This window comes from Tinamus guttatus, unplaced genomic scaffold (assembly GCF_059628265.1).
Source record: "Tinamus guttatus ecotype Peru unplaced genomic scaffold, ASM5962826v1 Tinamus_guttatus_pri_ptg000492l, whole genome shotgun sequence".
Classification (NCBI taxonomy): Eukaryota; Metazoa; Chordata; class Aves; order Tinamiformes; family Tinamidae; genus Tinamus; species Tinamus guttatus.
The window spans coordinates 1,790,745-1,802,453 of NW_028289026.1; the positions used below are offsets into that span (position 1 = coordinate 1,790,745).

General features: G+C 36.0%; 1 protein-coding gene across 1 annotated transcript in view; it reads right to left on the reverse strand.

The window, feature by feature from the left end:
• The window catches only part of TAF2 (TATA-box binding protein associated factor 2), a 50,543-nt gene extending 39,143 nt beyond the window's left edge, over window positions 1-11,400 (reverse strand). Inside the window, exons 1-7 of the mRNA XM_010217114.2 lie at window positions 11,267-11,400; window positions 9,709-9,763; window positions 8,758-8,918; window positions 2,712-2,830; window positions 1,356-1,497; window positions 849-1,080; window positions 16-200 (exon numbers count right to left, since the gene is read on the reverse strand). Coding sequence (XP_010215416.2) covers window positions 16-200; window positions 849-1,080; window positions 1,356-1,497; window positions 2,712-2,830; window positions 8,758-8,918; window positions 9,709-9,763; window positions 11,267-11,319 — 947 coding nt within the window. The 5' untranslated portion in view covers window positions 11,320-11,400. The remainder of the gene's footprint in view (window positions 1-15; window positions 201-848; window positions 1,081-1,355; window positions 1,498-2,711; window positions 2,831-8,757; window positions 8,919-9,708; window positions 9,764-11,266) is intronic.
• Between the last annotated feature and the right edge of the window lie 309 nt (window positions 11,401-11,709).

Below are 11,709 nucleotides of genomic sequence, written 5' to 3' on the forward strand. Positions count from 1 at the left end.
TTCTCAAATACTAACCTAAAAATACTCATGGACGCGTAAGCAGCTACTTCAACATATGCTTCATCTATGAAAACAGTCTTGAAACAGGAGTACGGATAGCGACAGGTAAGAATCTCCTCATAAAACTCAAACACCTCGTGAAGGTACGACGTGGTGTGTTTGAGCAATGGCAGAAGCTGGGGTAAGCAAAAGTGTGTCACCTAAAAACAGAGCAAAAACTTAGTACAAGACTGATGAGAATATTTAAACCCATAAATATCAAGTTTATTACATAATGTAAAAAAAAATATAGTGCTGCCACAGAAATACCATTTTTACTAACAGAATATATAAAAAAAAATCTAAAAATATATATAAATGATGCTATATAAATATATGCATTTATATAAATACATATAAAAATGTAAGTTAGCAGACTTCACCACAATGGGCTAAGAAAACAAACTCTTAGCAAAGAAAATGCTATGTCCAAATGTCCAGCTTAACTTGGCATACTAAAAATCGCAATGATTTTTAGCTACCACAACTAATGGGATGGCTTTAAAGCTGTGTTGGGAAACCCGTTGTTACCAACTACAAGTAAATTAGCCTCACAAATTCAGGCCTAAATTCAACAATTGCTCATTTAAAGGATTTAAAAATACTGCTCATACAAAGGCTTGGCTTTGCACGTAAAGAACTTTAAATACAGTCATTATTGGACAAAATTTATCAAAACAATACTAACACAAACCATATCTACATATAACTATTTTCTTAATCAATATTTACTGGACCTCACTATAGGCAACAACATAAAAAACAGTTACAAATTCTTTACAAAAAAAAATCTCTATGAAGATGATTACCTCATGCATATATGGATCAACAAGGATTTCAAAAGGTCCTATGGCCAGGGAGATATTAGAAGCTGCAGTTGGAATCGTCAGCATGTAATGGAAAGTCTTCTTTCTCATATCGTGAGTATACACAGTTTCCACCAAATCTCCATTTGAAACGGCCACCATTGCAGCATCTACAGTGTACTCAAGTTTCCAGGTACACAACTCAGAATATGAATCAACACAAGGAAACCAAAATCTAAGGGAATTAAGATTGGGGGAAAATGGTTAATAATTGCATTTCTCTTTTTCACGGCCTATGTTTCTCTCGAATTCTAAATTATATTCTTAAATAGTTTGGATATTGACATCTACTACACATCAATCTCACACAGCATCCAGCTCTCAAAGTTGCCTTGCAACCATCCTAAAAGACATTATATGAGAATATGGAAAAATTACTTATAACTCCTACCCTTGGAGATTAATTAAGAAAGGTATACACTAATTAACTTGCAAAGACTTTCTTCTTACCTTGTAGAGTTTTGGTAACCACATGAGAAGACATGAGCCCCTCTCTCTGCCATGCTGCCTTCCATACTGGGTACCACAAAATGAAGCCCTCCTTTTGGCTGGTCCAGAGAAAAATTTATATGCACCTTCAGGACTTTTAACTCTACAGCAGTAAAACAGAAAGTGGAGTAAATATATAAATTTTGCCAAAGTTATTTCAGAGGAATAATTCAGTTTTGCACTCTTAGTCTTAACCAAGACTACCCATTCTCTTCATCATTCATGTTCATTCGCAGCTGAATGTAGAGAACTAGAGACCTCTTAAGTTTAAATTAAAAGACAGGAATTTATATATATATATATATACACATATACACACATAAACACACATATATATATAGTAGACTGCTGAAGTAATTTTCTACAAAGGGAGATCATTGTTAGGGTACAAAAACTGCATAAAGATTCTCTACTATTGGGGAGTTGGAAGATGAAATGTAATTCCAGTTGCAGTTTTTAATCAAATATAAACATGCCTGCAACAAACATTCTTAAAAGCTATTTTATCATCATCATATTATAGTTAAGCTTTCTCTCTAATAGCAATGCCTTTGGTTTAGTTTCACAGGAACCTCATTTATGAATAGTAACTTAAAAATTAAAAGAAGGTCACAAAAAAAAGTTATCTTTCCTGTTACCTTGTACCTGACACACTGCACGAGTCAGTCTCACAATACAGGCTTTTTCTTTCCCTGCTACCACAAATCTCACAAATTTAAAGAAGAAAACGATAAAATCTAGCAAAACTACTAATCTAAGAAACTAACAAAAACATATAAGAAAATTATCAACTACAGAAAGCAACTTATTAAAACAGTTATTTGTTCCAGGACTTTGTATTCCTGTTTACAAAGCAGGCTATTTTTCACTGTCAAAGTAATCCTACAGTGACCCTCCTTCAAATAACACATATTTTTAAATAGTATGTAAATAGACAAATCTTTGCCAATTCTTTCTTTTACCTGCTCATGTATACTTCAAGTAGGTTCAAGCAGTTCTAGTTTAGCACCCAACACATCCCATTATACCTATACTCTTGGGATCCTGCCCCCGAACCAGCTTGATTTTAATTCAGAGTGCTAAGAGGCCCCTTCTGCAGCCACATTTCCCATACTACCAAAAAGGGTGAATGTATTTTTCAGAATTTAGCTGGAAAGATATGAGTAATGAAAAGAAAAGAGTAACGAGCATTTCAATTATATTTATAAAATAACATCACAGCTACTGAGATTTTTTTAAAATTACTACTTTCTATGCAAACTCCCAGCTAACAGCTGCATGGCACCTTAAATCAAGCTTTCCGTATCATCTCTTTACCATCAACATGTTTCCACAGCTCCGAGGGAACCTTGATGCAGAGCTCTCCATTTCCAGCATCCGGGTCCACAGCACTGACTGCAGCAGCGTAGGCATTGGAAAAATAGTTGAGATTCCTCCTGTCAGAAATACCCATTTAATTCTTAAAGCATACGCTGAACTACAAAAACCAATTTTTACAGCTATGATTTCTATAGTCAGTTTTATGATGAATGATCAACCAAGCATTTTTCCCTTCTTTGCTTGATGGATAGGAATAGTCTTCTATTATGCTCTTTTATGTGCCATAAAAAAATCTAGAAGCTAGTTTTGTCTTTAATCTGCAAAAAAATAAAAAATACTTTATCTTTAGTACATAGAAAATAAATATATAAATGTTACCATCATTTCTATGCCTGCCTTATAGGATACAGATCCTTGTAATCTAGTCTGAGCTGTTCAAGTTAGTAAATATTAGTGGTTATTGACTATACATTTCATTACAAAGTAAAAACATTACTTCAGTTATGATTTATTCTTAACTTTCTTTCCTGAAAGGAATGGGAACATGGATGTGTCAGCAGTTACAGGAGTTACTGGTGGGATGGTAACTTCTTAACTTCCAATTTAAAGAGCTCTTCTGATTGCATTTGGGTACTGAAGATTGACCAGTCAAGTTTGAAAATATCCTTCCCTTTGCATCTTTAGATCTTTTACATTCTTTCAAAAGGATTTGCAGACATGTGGACACAACACTTTTCCGAATTCTAATCCCCTAGCAGATGTTGTTTGTGAAAAGCTTGCATAACTCTACCCCTGAAGAAAAAGTGTTTTACATTTCTGCCTTTTCCAGAACAACCCAGAGCATTTAACTGTGCCACTGGTGAACACAACCACTGCAGCTGCAACGAAGCACAGAGCGCTGTGCAGCACGTTGCACCACCAGGGAGGACTCTGCCTTCCGGCTGTGGGCTCCTTTCTTCCTCTGAGGGCCATGGAATCTGAAGTCCACCCAAAGCAGACATGATCTCATTTCAGAATTTTACTTTCCTTCCTCTAACCATTCACTACTCGCCACCCACAGAGAAAAGAGCATTTCACTCAAGTTACAATACCTTACTTGAAAGGATGAAGGGTAATTAACCATGCCAGGATCATCCTAAAAGTCTAGGTGTGTCAAACAATGCTTCTATTCCCAGCCTTCCTCATCTGAGACTTAACTAAAACATTGAAATATATTGAGAACATTTTCACGCAGTTCCTGATCTTTGGCAATAGTAGTGTGCACATTCCCTGGCACCATCACCAAGACTGAGAATGTCAGGCACTATAAACCCGTCTACTTTGCTTGGAAGCTTCTGAAAATAGAACATCAAGAGTAGACTGGAGCCTAGCCTCTGAGCATAGATTCCAAAATTCCAGGTTTCTATACATTATCACTTTATCCTTTTTCCACAGGTGAAGTGCACCTAAAGATAAGGTACAATACCTGGAGGTTTTAAAAGTCTACTGTGTCTAAAGTCCCAAGGTTTGTCATTTTAAGGTACGCATGCTCTGGGAATTACAGTTATTGGTAGGGGCTCCCTTTACAAAATATCAGTAAAAATTTGCTCAAATTTGTGGATTATGTGGAGTTTATGGTTACACTTTAAACATCAAAAATTCAGAGACAGGAAGATGCCAAACTTTTACAGCAAGAAAGGTAGACTCTGCTGGGCTTAACGTTTTAAGGGAAACTGTCTATTCTGATATTTCATTTCTTGCGAAGTGGTCTAATCCAGTACCAAGAGATTACACTAAAAGCTCCGTACCAGACAGCAATCTTTTCAAAGGTTCAACTATTTTCAATAAACTGGATATGGCTGTTTTAACAAAACCATAGACAACATGAGCCAGAAGTTACAGCTCAAGAAATAAAGCCTTTTTTTTTTTTTTTCCTAAATGCAGATTAGCAATGAAAGAACAACACACATTCTTTCAATACACCTTCTTTCTTTTTTTTCCCTAGTGGAGATGCATTTTGTTACCAGAATTCATCCCAAAGCACTAATTGCTACAACCAGGTGTGTGATGCTGCCTCACTGGAAGTATGTTCCATTCTGCAGAGACCATTTTTGTTTGTTAAGCTACCCTTTCCTTACTAACATCTCCGCATCCACCTGCCATCAAATCTCTCAGTACTAACTACAGCACTACTACTTAACTGTTATGTGGCTCATGTTTAGACTGTATATAGACTTTTTTTTCTTCCAGCATTGAACAGTCAACGTGGAATAATAGCTCCTTGATCCACGTGTAGCTAGGAAGCTAAGTAGAAGAGTAAATGTAATGGATTATAATTCACACTTGGTTTTGGAGTCTAAATCAATGTATTAATAAACCAAAAGTTTGAGTCTGTGATATGTTAAGAAAAACCTTCATCTCTCTCTTGCCAAAAGACAAGTGTTTCCTATACCCTCCCCCCACCCAAGTCATTCTTTATACCTTTTTTTTTTTTTTTTTAATTAAACTGTGTATCATGAATTTGCAATTTCCCCGATACCTTAACAGTGGAAAAAAAGATTATTTCCTGTAGAAAAATAATACACAGCTCAGCCTACCAGTCACTTTCCTAGCTCATTTCTCTGATACATACAGGCTGAAGATGGATCCTCAGAAGAACAAACATCACAAGATACATTTATCACATCTGTTCCAATCATGCTATTCATAACTACAACAGTAGTCAAGTTGGGGCATCTCAAAACATATTGTTTAGTATTTTAAAAGTATAGATTTCAAATAAAACAACAAAATATATGGTTGAATTAGTGAATGAACAGGTTTACACTGCCAAGTTGTTATTACACCAAAGAGATTATGCATAGCAAAGCATTTAGGCATGTTAGTTACCTTTCCAAAATGTATCTTTCTTTACAGAAAAATAATAGCAAGCTTCTCAACCAGGCACGTAAAGACATACAAAATGGGATTCAAAACACATATACAACACAAATAACTAGGCAACAGCAGAATAATCTTGAACTTCACTCATCACAGACCAAAAGAGAACTCTATCTTGAAACGACAGCTCCTTCAACACCAGTGTGTTGCAACTCTAAGCTCTTGCTTAAGGAAAAAGTCTAATAGCATTAAGAAAACAGAGAACTTCTTTGCAAATTCTAAATTGACAAGAGGCTAGAATATACGTAGTAACCTCAGGAATCTGAATACAAACCGTGTAATCCAGAAAAAATAAGTCCTACTCTCCCTCTGATGACAGATTCAATAAAGCAACATTTTGCAAGGAATTTGAAAGGGAAAAAAGGAGGAGGGAGATGACTGTAACACTCTGCAACAACTTAAAACAAGACCCAAGCAACCTGCTCTGTTTGCTAGATTTCAAACCCTTCCTTAGAACTATGAGCTAAGTGGGATTCTCTGCCACCTTGTGTACACATGGAAAAACTCTAGGAACAGCACACGGAAGTACAGAATATGAAAGGACAGTATCATGAAAGGACAGAATACTTAATATTGAAAAGTCTGTGTTATCTTCTGAAACAAGAAAAATGTGGAAGGACAAAGGCTCTGTAAGAGATCATAAAATGCACAAGTATCACTTGACCTGAAAAAACATTGAAAGGCACACTGGGAACACAGAAATGATCTGTCAAAACTCTCAGCCAAGAAGTAGTAAAATCTTCATCATAATGAGATAGAAACAAATTCTGAAGGTTTTGCTTAAAGTTCCTACATAAAGCTTTCTTTAGTCTTGATTTTCTCACCCTCTTTTAACTTTCTTATGTTTGCTTTCACACCAGAATTTTTTACAATATAAACAAGGTGTGTTTAACCCCTTCAGTCTTCTTCCATTTTTTGGTGATGGCTTCCTTTTTTTTTTCATAATGATATTTCTGGCTCACTGGACAAAGGCCACAATCAATGACTGCTCCTCCCGCTCCCATTCATTTACGGAGCACACCTCATCTTTTAAAGTAAGTAACAAAATGCTCAGTTTCACATTGTTCATATCGTGGAAAGGCTAAAGCTACAAAGCATAGCTACTGAAAATATAGCCTTACCCTACATTTACATACCTTTAACAGCCAGCAACATCATTTATGTTCTAGACTCCTAACTTCCTAGAGGATTTCACATTTATGGCAGGGAACATTACCTCAAAAGTCACAGACGTTGCAGTCAATCTTCCCAAAGAAGGAATCACAGTGGCTTTAGATATAAGTTCTTCCATTCCTAGCTTAAATTCTTCTGCTTTCTTGCTTAATTAGCAAGAAATTTTAAAACCTACCATCTTTCACAGTAAAAGTAAGAAAGAGTCTATCAAATACCAGTATTTTTTCCACATATTTTATCCATTCTTTTAGAAATCAACACTAACAAAAACAAAAGCAAGAGAGTATTTTTATACAAAACCTTACGAAGAAGGGCAAAGGCAATCCACTGATGAACCTCCTTTCAAAATAAAATTTGAGAGGTTTTGGGTATCTTGAATTTCTGTTTGAATTTCTGTTTGTAATTAAGAGGACAGATATTGCATTTAATCAAAATTGCCAACATAAACAGCACCCCAATTATGGCCAGATATCTCAAAGAAAAGCACAAGAAGTTCCTTCTCTTTACATGTGCACATATAAGTCTTTGATTTCTGAGATAAAAGAAAAGATGCATCCTTTTTGTGAAGAATATTTGGTGACATCTGTCTTTCATAGCTATGAATAACACAAGGAATTTTGAGTTATTTGCAAAAAATATGAAATGTGAAAGCTTCAGCAATAAATTTTACAGGCTGCTCTCTCCCTGTCCTCAAATCTTGAACAGGACGACAAAAAGAAAAGTTCTCTATGATACAGTTTCACAGCATTATCTTACTGATCTTCATTAGAAAGATTTATCAAATTGCTTTTTTTTTCCTCCTCATAAGCAAATAGTAGAAAGGAGACTAAAAATTTTAATAGCTGTGAACAAACTCAGAAGCCAAGAATCCCAAATTAGCTGATTGGAATAGCTGATTGGCATTTCTGTATGCTAAAACTCGCTTTTTGGCGAACAGAGTACATCACAGAGGCACTGTTATCTGAAGAGCAAAATCTGAAAACTTTCTAAGTTAAGGCAATTTTGCCGCTGAACTGAACACTGTCCTTCCAACTAGGAAATCTCACAATCACTTTCAAGGGGACACAACAAATACCTGAAGGTCAGTGACTGAGGTGTCACAGTCACATGATTTGCCTTATTCCTATTATTTCTTTTGAAGTAATAAGCAAATTATATAAGATTATCTGGATATGGATAACAAAATTAGAAAAAAAAAAAGCTTACATAGTCTTGCTGAGAAAATTTTCCCCAATTTCCTAAGAACTTTAATGGTGTTAAAATATTTCTAGGCTTAGAGGTCAAAAGGAACAAAAACTACCTAGCCTGGCATCACAAAACATAAAACCCACTTTGCAGGATAAACCTACCAGAACATAATAATCTTACTCTAAACAATTTTTTATTAATTTTGCCAAACTGGAATTAAAAAAACATATCCAAAACTACTCAAAAACAAAGCGTAATCCTCTTCTGTGCACAAATGTTGGAAAACCACTCTAAAATGATCTATACGAGAATATAAACAAGTGCTGCTGCCAAAATAGCTCATTTAAAGAATGGTTACAAGAGCATAAAACTGTGTATATAAATCTTAGCTCATCCATTAAGTTCATCACAGATAAAACGTTTTAGACAAAGGTATGCTCTTACCCTGAGAGACATACGAGGAATAACTGCCTAAAGCACTCAGAGCACAACTGCCATTCACTACTTTTCCCTCCATAAAGAACCTCTTAAAAAACTTCTAATTCTCTTGCAAAAGAATATGAAGAAATTTTAATAAAAAACAATAACAGAATAAATATTGTAATTTATATTCAAAAATTACCTTCCCTGAATTAAATCCCCCTACCTAAAGTGTTTTTCACTGATGATGACATTAACCACAAGGAAATCCTCAGGGAAAGTAATTAAGTCATGGTTAAAGCAAAAGACCATACATTTTCAGCATTTTAAACATATCACTTACTGCTTTGACTCATGGTGACAAACCTCCAGCGTTGGATCATTATAGATGAAAGCTGCTTCCAGATCATTGACTCTTACTCTGTAAATTCGGCACTGTTTACTGTTCAGTTTGATTCTATTCAGGTTTGCAACCGTGGGAAATATTGTCAATTCTACATAACCCTGGGAAAACACAAATCAACAACTTCTATTAAAATCTTTATCGATTCATAAAGTAAAGAAATAAAAGATGAAGTATCAGTTCTTATTTGTGCATCTTCAAAGAAAATCATAGGAAAAGTTAATACAAACTTAGATGTTGTACTTAAAGGGAATTGTGTTTCCTTTTAGATAAAATTTAGCCTAGTGAATCTCCCCAGTTGTGAAATTAAAAAAAAGAAAAAGAAAAAGAAAAACACACACATAAGATCATCAAACAAAAACTCATACTCCAGAAGTGACTTATCTCTATTGACCAGCTTTCAAGTTACCAGCATCCTTTTCTACCACTGTGGTTTAGATCCTGGTACTTGAGCTTGAGACTGTGATTTTTAAAGTCTAAGCAGAATACATTTAGGCAGATATCTAAATTTGCTAAGATCTCCAAATCCTTACACTCTCTTCAGAGCTCAATTGAACTCACATGGAAGCTACAAAACTCTGTAACCCTATCCCTAATGTCAGCTGACCACATGCTGAGAGGTGATTCTGAATCGCAAATTGTAATACTTAAAATACAAACACCTTCTTCTAAGAAAGCTTCTCCTCAGAGATTAAAGTATTCACTATTACAAGCTGTTTTATTTGATACATTTCAAGGAATGACAGGCTAATGAGAGGCAGGTGACTAGAAAGCCAATAACATAAGATGCTGAAGAACATAATCTGCTTGTGTGCAATTGCTTCCTCTAGAAACATGAAGAAAATCCAGACTTTTTTTCCTACTTTCATATTTTATTGAAAAAGTACTTACGACAACAGACTTTCTCTGAAAATTTATGTTGTTGATACAAACTACTTGATGAGTCGTGCTGGAAGAAAAAAAAATATCTGAAATAAGTAACATGCTATTTGGACAAACACTAACATTTTAAATGCCATTTCAACTCAATTAAAATAGAGAGATCACATACATACACACACATATATGTGTATATACATATGGTATATACATATAGTAGCACGGATAGCACATAGAGGGTAATAATGCAAAAGACATACTACATACACCATATACTTATTATAGGGAGAATTCATAATGCTCCAAGTCTCCACGTCAAAAAAATTATACTAAATTCTAAGTATCACACCACTGTGAATATTACTGTTAATACAAGAGCATAACAATATAATTTTTGAATGGTGCCTAAGAATGTACAAAAATATAATATTATATTATAAAATCAAGATCTAACGCTTTAAGAAAGTGCAATATTAAAAATGAAATGTAGCTGTAATTTGCAATGAAAGCTATGCAGGACATTTACCTGGTAAGCTGACTCTCACATACAGCTTACATAAAAAGGCATGATATATGGAAAACAACCATAGTATATGCTTTTACAATTAGTATGTCATAAGAATTTGTTTTAAATAATTGTGATATATATGTTAACCAAAGTAGGAATTTTAAGCAGTTCAGCTGTATGTTTAATTTTGAAATCTTGTTCTTGGACACTTTGCAAATAAAACAATAACTCCAACTTTTTAAAAGTTAAAGTTACATCTTTCTGTAGTATGTGGCTTCTCCATCGTGCTTTGGAATATTATCAATCGTAACTCAAGGCCCAGGCTCAGAACAACTCAACTTTTACGCCATGCCACACATTACTACACACTGATACATTTGTGCATTAAAAAATGTTGCTTCATTTCAGCTAGTTCAACAGAAATTTAAGGGAATCATGCCATCTAGTTTCCAAAGACAGATTACCTACATTATTAAAATACATATGCTATCAGGAGTAATTTTATTTTAAAATAATCCATCTATGCTACAGTTTTATAGATAAATCAACAACAACAAAAAAAAAAACAGAGACAGCCACTGAAATGGACAATGAGCAGCACTCAAAACAAAGCACATGCAAAAACACCAATTTATTCAGCAAAGCTGCTGAACACAGGTGTTCAGTGTGATCTGAACTCATTTTTACATGTTAAAAAAACATAAATGAATGAATAAATCCCCTGTATCAAACAACCAGGCCTTGACACTTCCATGCAACGTTAAGACTGAAACATGATGTAGGATCTGGAGTGTTGATATTGCTTGGGAATTTCTATATAGTTTGAAGAGCACAATGCACTTACTTATTTTTTTGGTTTTGGCAAGGTTGAGAGTTTCCTGGCCATGAGATCACACAGTATCACATCTACAACATGTACTTTCTGAGGACAAGCTACACTGCCAACTACAGCTCCAGCCTCCCCTGAGGCAGGTGACTGCTATCAGCCTGCGGCCTGTTCCAAACACACATGGATCCCAAGTATAATAATTACTGAGGAAAACCAAAATAAAAGATACTTATAGTTTATAGGGCCTGGGGCTCTCGAACCCTTTGTCTCCCTTCTTCCTGTTCATGCTGGCAGCAGCTCGTCGCGCTCACTGCTGACCGTCACGCAGGCATCAGCATCGTCCCCCCGCGGCGGCTCCTGGGCTCGTGGGCGGCTGCGGCCGGGGCCGCTCGCGCATGGCGGCCCCGCGGGGGGCGGCGCGGTCTCTAGCGGCCGCGGGAGGCGCCGCGCTCCGCTCCGCGCCCCGCGCCGCCAACGCGCCCCGCCGCCGCCGCGGCCGCCATCTTGTCGGCAACCTCTCACCCCGCCGGTTGAGAGGTCGCGGCCGGCCTCGAGGGCGCTCTCTTTCCTAAAGCGGGGGGAGAGGCTCCTGCAGCCGGGGTGCAGGAGCACATTAAAAAAAATGAGGTTAAAAAAAAAAAAAAAAAAAAAAAAAAAAAAAAAAAAAAGAAAACAC